General features: G+C 40.7%; 1 protein-coding gene across 1 annotated transcript in view; it reads left to right on the top strand.

Annotated features, from left to right (window-relative positions):
* LOC125466314 (progranulin) overlaps positions 1-14,651 on the top strand; it is a 73,158-nt gene that overhangs the window by 46,793 nt on the left and 11,714 nt on the right. The window contains exons 9-11 of the mRNA XM_059638640.1: positions 5,409-5,639; positions 6,306-6,533; positions 11,430-11,660. Of these exons, the coding sequence (XP_059494623.1) occupies positions 5,409-5,639; positions 6,306-6,533; positions 11,430-11,660 (690 nt within the window). The remainder of the gene's footprint in view (positions 1-5,408; positions 5,640-6,305; positions 6,534-11,429; positions 11,661-14,651) is intronic.

The following is a 14,651-nucleotide window of genomic DNA, read 5'->3' as shown; positions in this document are numbered from 1 at the left end:
AGTAGATAAATTATTTCCATGGGTTGGAGATTCTAGAACTAGGGGACATCATCTGAGATTTAGGGCTAGACTGTTCAGGAAAGATGTTGTGAAGCACTTCTACATGCAAAAGATGGTAAGATGTTTGGAACTCTTCCACAAATGACAGTTGATACTCAATCAGTTGTAATTTTGAATAGGAGATAATACCTTTGCTTAACAAAAAAAACTTTGAGATATGGGCAAAGGGAGGTGTATGCATTACGTCCAAATCAGCCATAATGTTGTTGATTGGAGGAACTGAATGACCTTCTCCTGTTCCTGTGACCCTGTGAGTGTTAGAATTGCATTCATCCAGACCAGTAGAAAGAATCATGTCATGACTTGCACACTGCAGTTGATAGATAGGCTTTAGGGAGTTAGGAGTTGGGTTATGTGCTGCAAAATTTAGGTTTAACGTATGATGAACAGCTAAGGATCCTGGGATTGTACTCATTAGAGTTTAGAAGGTTGAGCGGAGATCTAATAGAAACTTACAAGATAATGTATGGTTTAGAAGGGGTGAACGCTAGGAAGTTGTTTCCGTTAGGCGGGGAGACTAGTACCCGTGGGCACAGCCTTAAAATTAGAAGGGGTAAATTTAAAACTGAAATGAGACGACATTTCTTCAGCCAGAGAGTGGTGGGCTTGTGGAATTCATTGCCACAGAGTGCAGTGGAGGTCGGGACGTTGGATGCCTTCAAGGCAGAGTTCGACAAATTCTTGATCTCAAAAGGAGTCAAGGGCTACGGAGAGAGTGCAGGGAAGTGGTGTTGAAATACCCATCAGCCATGATTTAAATGGCGGAGTGGACTTGATGGGCCGAATGGCCTTACTTCCACTCCTATGTCTTATGGTCTTGTGGTCTAAAATACCAGGCTTCTAATCTGCTCTTATAGTCTGGACGAACTGAGTTTGTGGTTAATGGTGTTATCCTGCACAGCAGTGGTAAGGGAGTTTTTTATACTTTCTCTTGTTGGTTATTGCCTGATGTGTGTGAGGTAAATTTTACCTGCCACGTTTCGGTCCAAGTGGCATTTTTTCTACCCAAAATGCACTACTTCACACTTCATTCATTGTCGCCAAATGGTGAATCCAAGGTGTTCATGTAGGTGGTAATTAACAGTGGTTCCAGCCACTGTTATTGTGGAACATCGAAACAGGAGTAGGCCATTGAGGTTGCTCAGCCTTTCAATTTGATCATGGCTGGTCATTTACCTCCATGCAATTTAACTATTCACTCCCATATCCTCGTATCCCTTGACGTTATTGCCTCTAGAAACCCAAGGATTTCTGTCTTGAATATGCAAAGTGATTGAGCTTCTTTGGCCCTCTGGGATTGAGAATTCCAACACATCATTGCCATCTGATGAAATTAGTCCACATGTCAGTCTTTAATGGCTTATCCCCTAAACTGAGATTTTGTTTTTGGCTTTACTGGCCAGAAAAAATCTGAGCCATTTTGTTGTGGTTTGTAAGAATTTTGTAAGTAATTATCATTGGTGACCACTTACTAAGTTCAGTAAGTAGTTTACTTAATCCTTATACCCTACTATTTTGTACCCAGCTTGCTGTTTATTCTGTTTCTTGTCCCTGATTCCACATGTTTTGGTCTTAGTCTTGAGTCTACCACGGAGATCAAGTGAAATGAGTTTTACCATGTTTTCTTTGCCATTCACAGAATTTGGGTGCTGCTGGTTTAGCTTGCGATTGTTGTGACCTTATTGTCCTTGGGAAGGTAGTGCTGAATGCTGCATTGAATTCCTGAGTATCCTATGGTGCAGATAGAACCCCAGTCCTGTTATAGCAGTTCCACATTTTAGCCCAGCAATAGTGAAGGAATGGCAGTGTTATTCCCATGTTTTTGTCATATTCACATAGCATGGAAACAGGCTCTTTGGCCCAACTTGTCCATGCTGACCAGTTTTCCTGAATTGAGCTAGTCCCATTTGGCTGCATTCAGCCCGTATCTCTAAACCTATCCTTATCCATGTACTGTTGTCCTAGCTGGTAGGGGTCACAAGTTTGGAAAGTGCAATTGAAGGACCCTTGGTGAGTTTTGACAGTGCATCCTTCTTATGCACGGTGCGCACTACTGCTTATGAATTAGTTGTGGGGGATTAAATGCTGAAGTTGATGGAGGGCTGCAAATCAAGCAGGCTGCTTTATCCATAAGACCGTAAGATGTAGGAACTTAAACAAGCTATTTGGCCTATTGTGTCTGCTCCACCACTCAATGAAATCCTGGATGATCTGTTAATTCTTAGCTGCACTTTGCTGTCGTCACCAATAACCGTTTATTTCCTGAATGATTTAGAATCTCTTCTATATCAGCTTGAATATACTTCTCAACCCAGCCTTGACAGCTCTCTGTGGGAAAGAATTCCACAGATTCACCACCCTAAGGAAAAGTTTCTCCTTATCTCTGTCTTAAATGGGTCATTCCTCACTCAAAGATTATTCCCCGGATTAATTATCCGACTGGGAAAACAACTTCTCAGCATCTACCCTTGCAGGTTCCCTATACGTTTCAATAAGGAGCCTTCTCATTCTTTTAAACTGTAATGAATGTAAGACTAATCTGCCAAATCTCCACTTCTATAAAAACCCCTCCATACATGGGATCAACCTAGTAAACCTTCTTTGGACTGCCTCTGATGTTAATATATATTTCCCTAGATAATTGAACCAAAATTGTCAACAGTATTCTAGGTGTGGTGTGACCCATGCTTGTACCGTTTTATTAACCTTCCCATTCCATTTGCCTTCCTAGTGAGGCACAGAACTTGGAATGGTAGCTTTTATGAATCATGTTGTAGGATCACCCAAATTCCACGGTATTGCAGCTTTCTGCAATCTCTCTCTATTTAAGTGATATTCAGCCCTTCAGTTCCTGCCAAAGTGCATGACTTCACCCTTTCTCGTATTGTGTTCTATCTACCAAGTTTTTATGCACTCACTTAAGCTGTTTGTATCTCTCTTTAGATTCCATGGGGCATCCTCGTTACTTGCCTTTCCACCTAATTTTTTGTCATCCCGCGATCTTGATGTTAGGACATTTACTTATGTCATCCAAGTCATTAACATATTTTGCAAAATTGTGGCCCCTACACTGATCCCTCTGGCACTCCATAGTTATAGGTTGCCATCCTGAAAATTTCCTGTTTATCCCAATGCTGTTTGCTATTTGTTAGCCAATCCTCTAACCATATTACTCCCAAGCCATAGGCTTTATCTGAAGTAACTTTATTGTGGTACTTCATAGATTGCCACTTGGAAATCCAAATATATTCCATGTAGTGGTTATCCTTTATCTATCCTGCCTGTTACCTCCTCAAAAACTCTGATAAATATGTCAGGCATGAATTCCCTTCATGAAGCCATGTTTGCTCTGTTTGATTGTTATGGCTTCCTTAAAGCTCTGATATCATATATATTTTATAATCAACTCATTTATAACATTTTTCCAATGACTGATGTTAAGCTAACTGGCCTACAGTTTATCGTCTTATTTTCCCTTTTTAACTAAAGCTATTCCTTTGGCAGTTTCCCAGTCCTTCTGCAGCATTGTCTTTTACACTCGTTTGCTGGGCTCCCCCCTCTTGAAGGATGGGGATATTTGCGAAATATCCTTCTCTTGTTGTATGTTAAATTGTCTGCCGCCACTCATGACTGCATGTGGCAAGACTGCAGAGCTTGGATTTGATGTGGGATTGGGTGATTGTGGGATTGACATGCTGTTTATGCTTCTTGGCATGCATATTATCCTGGCTGCATTGCAATTTCAACAGGATAACATCTTATTTTTATGGTTGGTGTGGTTCCTCGTATGCCATCCTGCACTCTGCAAATGAACCAGGGTTGATCACTTGCCTTGACAATAATGGTAGGGACTGATATGTGGGCCATGAGGTTATTGATTTTTGTTGAATGCAATTCTACTGCTGCTGGTGGCTCATACCCCATTCAACATGGTGGTCATGTCTCACAACATTGAGGATATCCTTAATGTGTTGATCACTCTTACTGATACCTCCTGATAGATGTGTCTGTTACAGGTGGATTGGTGAGGACAAGGTCAAGTATTTTTTGTCTTTTGTCTGTTCTTGATGTGTGCCCATGTGGTAGCTATGTCTTTCGGTATCTTGCCAGCTTGGTCAGTAGTGGCACTTCTCATCCATTTTTGATGGACGACATTGAGTACAGAGAGTATATTTTGTGCCCTATGCATTCTAAGTGCACCCTTTTGGAAATCTTTTAGCGTGATGGAGACCCGATTCATCAGTCAAGGAGGTGAATTGTTGGGTGGTAATCAGTAGGTTTCCTTGCTATGTTTAATCAAATTCCATGAGATGTTATGGGATATGGAGTCAATGTCGAGGATGCTCAGGGCAACTTCATTCCTACTGTATTGCTAGCTCTATTCAGTCTGTCCTTTTGCTGGGACCAGGAATGGGTGATGGTGTGTCTGGGGCGTTGTCTTTATGGCATAATTTTGAGAATGATTCTGTCAGGCTGTAGCTTGTGGGACAGGTCTCCCAATTTTGGCAAAGCTCCAGGTGTTAGTAAGAAGGGTTTTGCAGGATCGATAGGACTGTCTTTGCTGCAGTTGTTTCTTGTGCCTGGTTGATGGGTGGTTTGTCTGTTATCTTTCCTCTTATCAGTTTGTCAGTAATGGTTAGATGCAGCTGAGTGGCTTGTGAGGCCATTTCAGAGGGTATTTAAAGTCAGTCATATTGCTGTGGATCATGTAGGCCAGACCAGGTGAGAATCGCAGGTAATTCCATAAGCAACTTATTGAGTCAGATGGGTTTTTCTGTCGGTCAACAATGGTTCCATGGTCAGATTTAGACTGCCATTATTTTGAATTACAGATTCATTAACTGAGTTCAAATTTCACAATCTACTGTGCTAGGCTTTGATTCCAAGTGCCCCCGAGCATTAACTGGGTGTCAAACACAAGTAGCTTGACGATTACACAACCTTACATTAAGTATGTTGCTTCAACAGTGAACAAGTGGAAAAATCTATATTGAGTACACTCTCATTTTAAACTGTAAAGTGTGTCTTGATACTTCATCTGCTTTCAAGTGCTAAAGGAAAATGTTACAATGGTATACAGTAATCAGCAACTAATAACAGTTACTGAGAGAGTTCAAGACTGGCTTACCGCATCTAAGCACATAACGTTAGTTAGAACTTCAGGAGAGAATAAACACTGAAAGAATAGTTAACGTGGAACTCTGCCATCACAATGATTTGAAGTATGCATGCTGACATAATTGAATGTCAGAAAGGTTAAAATGATATTTATACCCTGAAAGCAATTTTAACAGGAGAAAATTTGGCATTGTGATTAAATTATTGCATGTTCTATTTTTCCTCATCAGGCAGTTTGCTGCAAAGATGGCATACATTGTTGTCCTAATGGCTTCAAATGTGATCCTGAAACTGGAGGTTGCTACCAGAGGGACATTCCTATCCCCTGGATGACTAAGATTCCAGCTATTGTGCAAATTACACAGAGGGATGTCCAGTGTGATGAAACCAAGAGCTGTGCTGACAATCAAACCTGTTGCAAGGGCCCCTCAGGAGAATGGGAGTGCTGCCCCATTCCACAGGTTGGTTTTCAAAACAAAAGCCTTGACCTGAAACGCCAGAAACTGTATATATGATAATATGCTGAATCTTTGTGAAAGGTAGACATTCAAAGCAGTGACTGAAGATCTATTGCTACTGTAGTGGTATCAGAACATTAATTTGGCTCCAGCTGGAAAAGAATTGAGTGTAAGCCAGAGGGTAAGTGGAGTTACAAGTGTACATTCAGTAATATTACCCAATAAGCCTTATTACTAAAAATTGGATTATCGGGAATAGCAAATGAAATGCTCAGAATAATAGGTTAGGGTTAGCTAGTTTCCTCCCCACATTGATTCATTACTTAAGTTTTATTTCATCACAATGTTCACTGTCTTCAATGACTGGCGCTTCACAGTTTTCAGATGATTCTGGTTGCATCGTGTGTATTGGATGTTTTGGCTACTTTGCTGCCTTTTTGTGTTGTATTGTGTAAATGGTAAAAGTAGTGAACCTCTAGCTGGTATTCTGAATGCAAGTGTGTTTGTGTTATGAACTGGTTAGTTTTTAAACTGTTGAAAACATGCACACGCAGACCCCACTCTGCAGGTTTCAAAAGTGTGCGGGAATCTCAGAAGGATTAAGATGGACGCTGGATTGTCTCTTGGACCATGCATCTTAATTTTATGTTGCTGTTTTTGCACCAATAGGCAGTTTGCTGTGAAGATCATATACACTGCTGTCCCAATGGCTACACATGTAAGGTTCAGCAAGGATTGTGTGAGAAGAAGGATTCTTCCATTCCCATGGTCCTAAAGCTTACAAGCAGTGTCGAAAAAATGAAGGACGAGATCTGTGATGATGCTACAAAATGCCCATCAGGGAGCAGTTGCTGCAGGAATAAGGCTGGTGACTGGAACTGTTGCCCTTTACCTCAAGTTAGTGGAACACTTATGTAATTTCCCTGTTTATGAGGGCTCATTTGATAGGACATCATCAAATTGTATTGTCCTCCATAGCAAGAGGTCTTGCATTTGACACTGAGTCAGATCTGTCCTTTTAATCCAACAAATGTGTACCATTGAGAAATTTTTGACTGCTACAGTTGGTACACATGTTAAAGCCCTAGTTTAGATTTGGAAGATGAATTCTTAAATGGTACCATCACTTTTGCACTGGATCCTCCGAATAGGCTGCCTGGCCTCAGTGTTCAAGATGCACATCAGCATTTTCTTAAACTAAAAACCGGAAGATCAAAGTTTCTTAATTTTCATCATAAACTGTACCCCTTACCATTTGACCACCATTCCATATTCAGGAAGGCTGAAGAATGTCACTTTGATGCAGAACTGATCTACAAATCCTATCACATCATTCCTACATCCTACTTGCTTCTACCTGTGACCCTACTTTACTACCATTGTTATTGAAACCATTACGTCCAATCTTGTCACTTCTACATTTGAATTCCCTGTCACCTATAGCTTGAATTTATATGACATCTTTAATAAACATCTCAAGTTGCTTCGCAGGACTGCTGTGATGCAAACTTTTCCACTGAGCCATAGGTGATGAAAAATTATCAGATGATTTAAATAACTAACATAAAGGAAAAGAGAGTAATTGGAGAGGATTTAACAGGATTTGGAATTGCTGCAGATAGATGGCCAATTTTGTCTGTGGCAATTTTCCTGTGAGCAATTCGCTTAATGCCATTGTGCCACCTTCTTCCCATAACCCTGCACATTCTTCCTATTCAGATAATAGTCTAATTCTCTTCTGAATGTTTCAGTTGAACCTACTGCACCATAGACTCAAAGTGCTTTCCAGACCTTTTATTAGGAGAGAATTCCTGTATGCAGGGTCTTTGCAGCTATATTCGGTTACCAGTGGTTGTACAGTAAATTGGGAATGCTGAAGGGGCATTCACATTGCAGGTGGGAATGTTAGAGTATGTTTGACCTGTTCACCTGGTGAGTAGTGGTGGAGGCAGCTGGCTGGGTAATCTCAATCTGAGAAAGAAAGATGTCCATGAACTCCTCTCATTTCTTGAATATCGGGGTGGAGGACACAGGAAAGGGTCTGCAGCATACTGACTCTAGTTGCTGAATAATTTTCCAATATGCATAACATTTAGTTAAATGAATCCAGTATTATTTACCTACTACTCCATTCCAAACGCGGGCACTGTATTGTCACTGGACCAGTAATCTAGACACGCAGGTAATATTCTGAGGGGTCAGGAGTGGATAGCAAAGTCTTCCTTAAATAGATAAAAAGGAAGAAATGTGCCAAAATGAGCATAGACCCTTTAGGTATTGAGGCAAAGGACATAATCATGGGGAACCAGTAAATGGCAGAACGCTTAAATTAATACTTTGTATCAGTCTTCCTGGTAGAAAACACTAAAATTATTCTGGAAGTATTAAATAGTCAAGTGAAAAACAGAGACAAAATAAATACAATAGTTACCACTAGGGATAAAATACTAGGGAAAACTTGTTAAGTTCTCTGGACTTGATGGACTGCAGCCTAGGATATTAAAGGAAGTGCTCATGGATGCACAAGGTCATCATCCTCCATAAATCCGTAGGTTTTGCACCAGTCCCAGATGTTTGGAAAAGTGTAGCACTTTTATGCAAAAAGAGGAGATAAATATCAGGTGACTATAGGCCAGTATGCTTGATATTTGCCCTTGAGATATTAGAGAGGATGTAATAGCAGAGCATTTAGGAAGACAAGATCAAGCAGAGTCATTATGGCTTCATGAAGGGGAAATGATGCCTGACTGGTTAATTAGAATTCCTTGGGGAGTTAACAAGCAGAATAGATAAGAGAGACAGTCAATATAATATATCTCAGTTTCCAAAATGTGTTTGGTAATGACATTTGGTTACTTAATAAGATGAGTGCATGGTATTAGGAGTTGTAAATTATGGACAGAGGATTGGCTAATTAATGAAAGATAGTGTTGGGTTAAAAGAAACATTTTTGGGTTAGCAAGCTGTATCTGGTGGAATGCCTCAGGGGTCGGTGTTAGGGCCACAATTATTTACAAAAAATATTGATGATATGGCTGAGGGAAGTGAGTGTATCTTTACTAATCCTCAAAATGGATTTGAGAATTAGCAGATTGAGTCTTGTCCACAATTAAATTCAGTGTGCAGAATGTCTTGTTTATGTTCCTTCATCTTATGTGACTGGGGTGGACAATGAAACAATTAAAAGTCGGAGGTTGCTTCAATAACAACACCATCCTTGATGATGGGGATGCCCAGCACATCAATGGAAAAGATAAAACAGAGGCATTTACAACCAACTTCTGCCAAAAGTACAGAGTGACTGATCCATTTAGGCCATCTCCAGGGGTCCCACTGTCACAGATGTCAGTGTTCAGTAATTTGATGCACACTGATACTCAAAAGACTATGGGTGCTGACTGCATTCTAGTAATAGTACTGAAGACATGTGCGCCAGAACTCGTCACTCTCCTAGCTGACTGGCTCTAGTACAGATGGACCACTGGCATCCACATGATGATTTGAAAATGACCGAGGTATACCCTGTACTCCAAAAACAGGACGAATCCAACCCAGCAAGTTGCTGCCCCGTCAGCCTACTGTTGATCAGCACTTACTTAGCAATAACTTACTCATTGACGTTTAGTTTGGCTTCTGCCAGCTCCTGATGTCATTACAGCCTTAGTTTAGAAGTGAGGTAAAAGTGACTGCCCTTGATATTAGTGCCATACAAGAGCAGGTCAGAGGTCTGGAATTCTGCAGTGAATAATTCACCTTCAATACTGTACACTATAAGGCACAAGTTGCTACTTGCCTGGATGAATGCAGCTCCAGCAATTCTGAAGAAGGCTGGTACCATCCAGGACAAAGCAGCTCTGGACCACATCCACAGACATTCACTCCCTCCACACTGGTTTGGAGGAGCAGCAGTGTGTAGTATCTTCAATATATACTGAAGAAATTCACCAGGGCTCCTGGGAAAATGCATTCCAAAGCCACGACACCTACCATGTAGAAGGACAAGGACAGGAGTACACTTCTACCTGCAAGTACCCCAGCAAGCCACAGACTTGGAAATATATCTCTGTTCCTTCAATGTTGCTGGGTCAAAATCCTGGAACTTCACTTCCTCAGATGCTCCTGAGATTAATCTGAAATAATTTGCTTTAACCACTTGGTAGCCGCCTTATAGATCAGTTTTGTCTTATTTTGGATGCTGTTTAGTTATAAACCAGTTATAACCAATCCTCTGCCTTTACCTATACCTTGTATGCTTTTTGTCACTCGTATTGTTATTCCCTCATTTATGCATTTCTCCAGTTTGGGACTTGGACCTTATGACAGACATAGAAATGTTCACTACTTTTGCTGAACTGACAATGGAAAATGTATGAAAGTGAATCATAGCTTATCTAAGTGACAGGTTAGTCAGTATAAGGAAGCTGAGCTAAAGAATAAGCGGTGCACTTAATCTGATGCTAACTGACAAGGCACTTTCGAGGGTCGTGGAGCTGAGGTCAGAGGTGAACAGTTCTTTTTGGAGGTGCAGAAAGATGACTTTGGTTTTGCTTCTTTGTGCTAACCATTTGAAATGATGAGATTAATGGCAAGGAGTACAGAAATACAGCTGGATGTCATCAAAGTAAAAGTACAGGAGGTTCTGCTATAATGCGATAGCTGCAGTTGAGCTCAACATCATGTTATAGAAAATCGCACTATAGAAATAACAGGGCCAATGGGAAAAGCAGGGTGAGAAGCAGATCACCAAAAAAATCACTCAAAATCATTCAAAAAATATCACTCAAAATTCTTCCTCACCACTCTCCTATAAGTATTGGTGCCATGCCTGTCACTTGTGTGAGTCTTAATACTTGTAATCAAATAAAATCTATTCACCTGCAACATAGTCTGCATTGTAGTCTTAACCCATTGCTCATCTGACCTGACATTACATTGTATTGATTCTGACTCCAAATGGAGAACTTCACATTGCTAACGAATGCTGCCATTGTTAATAACTCATACAAAGCATGACAAAACAATAACAAAAGCCATCTGTTCCTACACCCTGACTCACTACATGCTGATTCCAACCATATATCAGACTCCGATTCTAGTGTGTGGTAATGTCGGCAACATTGTACTGAGCAGTACTGTAATTCTGGGATTACAGACAATTCATCAAATTGAAAGCCACTCGCAAAATTTCTAACTGAACAGAAATCGGTATAAAAGCCAAATTTTATGGAAATTTTTTGAGCCACTTTTCAAAGGATGACTGGTCTTTTGAGTTTTCCTTTTCACGATTAAGTTAATCACTGGCAAACAAACTTCCACTAAATCCAAACATCATAAAAATGTCACAAAGTTCAACTGAACTCATTATGACTTGCTGTGAACATTTGCACCATCTGCGAGGATCGAAAAAGAAATTTTTTTTTGACAAAGCCTGTGAATCAATTGTGCAATTGCGTTATGGCCAACACAAGTTCATGTTTTAGAAATAGCCTCCCCTATTCATCAGTTGCATTATAGGCAATTTCAGTGGCAGCTGAAACACTGTGCCCCTATTCTGGAATTTGACTTGATCCATGTTCTTCAGCCTTGAAGCAAGAATACAACCATAAACCCATTTCTGAAACTTGGAATGTCAAGCCCTTGTTTTAATAAAAATTGCCTGGATTGTCACAGGGATGATGCTTAACCAAATTGACTTTTGTATGAAGGTTAATCTGGACTTGTAAATCAGGTTTGTAATTTTGAGACAAAGCTTCCTTCAAAAATTATTTTTCACTTCATTTCTTCCTCTATTAGGCAGTTTGCTGTGATGATCATGTTCATTGTTGTCCCAACGGTTACACATGTGATGTTCAAGCTGGAGTCTGTCGCAAGGGCAATATGTTGATTCCCTTAGTCCCAAAGATCCCAACTCTTGTGAAAAGTGGAGTTGTTGATGTTCAGTGTGATGACAAAGTTGCATGTGTGACAGGCACTACCTGCTGTCGAAATCTCTCAGGAGGTTGGTCCTGCTGCCCCTCTCCGCAGGTTAGTCAATACTATTTTCATCATTTGCTGTTGCTTTGGCATGGTACCAGAGAGAATACTTGTAAATAATTTCTTTCAATCTTCATAGTGTAATGATGGTTGTTATAGATAGAAATTATTTGTTTTCTTACTGTGTTCAGTATGTTTTATCTGGAAGGACTTGAGTTGTTTCTTACCTTTGGTACCTGTATTATAATGTTATAAGTCTGTAGCAACCTTTTGTGTTAAAAATAAGGGTCATTTATTCTTATTGGCTCTGCCCTGATTATCACAATGCCTCCCAAACTGAGTCTCTCTCATACATGTACAGGCTACAGAGAAATAAAGGGAATTTGTACAACTTCTATGCAGATTACAGATTTACAACGCCGTTCTCTCACATGGATGGCCAGTGGCTTTTGAATGGTTTTGCTGATTTAAAGTTGAAGTTACGGTCTTATGAAGCTAAATGTTCACAGCGGTTTATGAATTGTTGGATATCTTTGTGGTTAGTTCTATGGAGAACTTTGAAACTGGAACAGTTTATGTATTTAAGATAACAAAGTATGAAGCTGGAGGAACGCAGCAGGCCAAGCAGCATCTCAGAAGCACAAAAGCTGATGTTTCGGGCCTAGACTCTCTATCAGAGAGGCGGATGGGGAGAGGGTTCTGAAATAGGGAGAGAGGGGGAGGCGGACTGAAGATGGATAGAGGAGAAGATAGGTGGAGAGGAGAGTATAGGTGGGGAGGTGGGGAGGGGATAGGTCAAGGAAGTGGAATGAGGTTGGTAGGTGGGAAATGGACGTGTGGCTTGAGGTGGGAGGAGGGGATAGGTGAGAGGAAGAACAGGTTAGGGAGGCGGGGACGAGCTGGGCTGGTTTTACCCATCCCTTCCTCCCACCTCAAGCCGTGCCTCCAGAGGGAATGGGTAAAACCAGCCCAGCTCGTCCCTGCCTCCCTAACCTGTTCTTCCTCTCACCTATCCCTTCCTCCCACCTCAGGCCACACCTCCTCCATTTCCCACCTACCAAACTCATCCCGCCTCCTTGACCTGTGCGTCCTCCCTGGACTAACCTATCCCCTTCCCACCTCCCCACCTATACTATCTTCTTCTCTATCCATCTTCGGTCCACCTCCCCCTCTCTCCCTATTTATTTCAGAACCCTCTCCCCATCCCCCTCTCTGATGAAGGGTCTAGGTCCAAAACGTCAGCTTTTGAGCTCCTGAGATGCTGCTTGGCCTGCTGTGTTCATCCAGCTTCACACTTTGTTATCTTGGATTCTCCAGCATCTGCAGTTCCCATTATCTCTGATCACAGTTTATGTATTTGTCTGCTTGATGACTTGCATCTAGGCTTATAGTTGGCTTTTCATACTGATTGACAACTGATGGTTCTAATGGATCTTCTGGGTTCCTAGGGAAATGAGGTACGATTCCTAAAACCAAGTTCAATCAGGACTCCAGGTTTACACCTCGGCATTCCTGTGTTTGTATGGAGGAGACCATTGTGATACTTGGATATGTTGACAATGACAGTTCAAGTTTTGATCTTCCCTTTTGTCCAAAATGAAACATGGTGACAGGGTGTTTGGAAACGCTGTTGTCTTTTGATTTGGCCCATCTTTAAGCAATAAAATGTGTGAATTCCACAGTTCTTTGTGAAATAATCTCACTTGTGTCTGTATTCAGCTAGGTATTTGCTGAAGACTTGATGCTGTTCTCCAAATACCTAAATGTACAGGATTTGCAGTAAACATTTTTTTTGTGCCAATCTGTTTAAAAGACTTCACTGCAACTTAATAATTATGTTCTGCCTGCACTGTACATTACAGTGGCTAACATTGAAAGCCTGCTGATCTTTGCATGCATGCATGTCTTTCATTTCCCGCATCATTTTGTTTTAATAACAGAAAAATTTCTCCAAAGCATCTGGTCAATCTTTAGATGAATGAGGGAACGAAGAGCAGGAGACATCCTGTACAATAATTACTCACCTTTAGATAGAGGAAGATCATTGTATGTGATGTGTTCCAATCATTCAGGATCCCATGGAGGGAGAAAGATGTATGGAGACACAACAACCAATTCACCACGAGGCTTGCAGCTGCTATACAGTCAAATAACTATATAAAACACTGCCTGTGGGAGGAGGATGCATGTAGACTACACACATTCCAGATAGGTTCTCTGTTGAACTTTGATTTTGATTGACATTAGTCAAGATTGTTGAGTTAATTAACAATGAAGCCAGTTACAATCCAAGAGGTAAATCAGCCAGAATTCCAATTACAGTCCTCATCCCATTAATTGTATATAAGTAGATGTTGACAAGGCAAGAGTTCTCCCTCCATAGCTTTCTGGCAATTACCTCCAGAGGTTGTGGCCACTCCGCCTGGGTAACAGAGAATTGTTCCTCTGCGGAAGCATTTCACAATGAGTTTTTAAAAAAATCTTCCATTAGATAAAGGAAGAAATCTTAAAAGTCTGTAATCCTAGATTTCAATAATGTATGCTGAGGTAATACCTCCTCTAGCTGTTTATCATCCATCAGACAGTTTTGTAGTAAAACCCACATGCATTCAGCATTGATCTAGAGATTGCCATCTAATGTAAACCAGAAAGTATTAAAAGTGCAAAAAAGAATTAAAGAACAAAAAAGAACGTGGCTTACTTGGGCTGTTGCAAATCGGGACACAATGTTTGTTATAATTCATCCTTTTTTTCCCCTCATTCAGCAACACCCTCAGTAAAAGAGATGTTTAGCTGACAATTCCTCTCACTTCGAAATTTAGTTACCAAAAAATCTTTTTCTTGCCTACTTTCACTGCTGATTCATACTTCAGAATTCTTTCTCCTCTTGTCTGAGTCTTGGGATGTTTCATTGTGTGAAGTACACTATTTAAATAGTAACAGTTGTTGGAATGTGCTTTCATAGTGTATAAAGAGAATAAATTTTTCTACACTGCCTCAAGTGTGCATTAGCAAAAGCATGGAGAATAATTCCCTCCTATT

This window comes from Stegostoma tigrinum, chromosome 31 (genome assembly GCF_030684315.1).
Source record: "Stegostoma tigrinum isolate sSteTig4 chromosome 31, sSteTig4.hap1, whole genome shotgun sequence".
NCBI classification, from domain to species: Eukaryota; Metazoa; Chordata; class Chondrichthyes; order Orectolobiformes; family Stegostomatidae; genus Stegostoma; species Stegostoma tigrinum.
The sequence above is the reverse complement of the archived record's forward strand: the minus strand, read 5'-3'. Positions and strand labels throughout refer to the sequence as shown.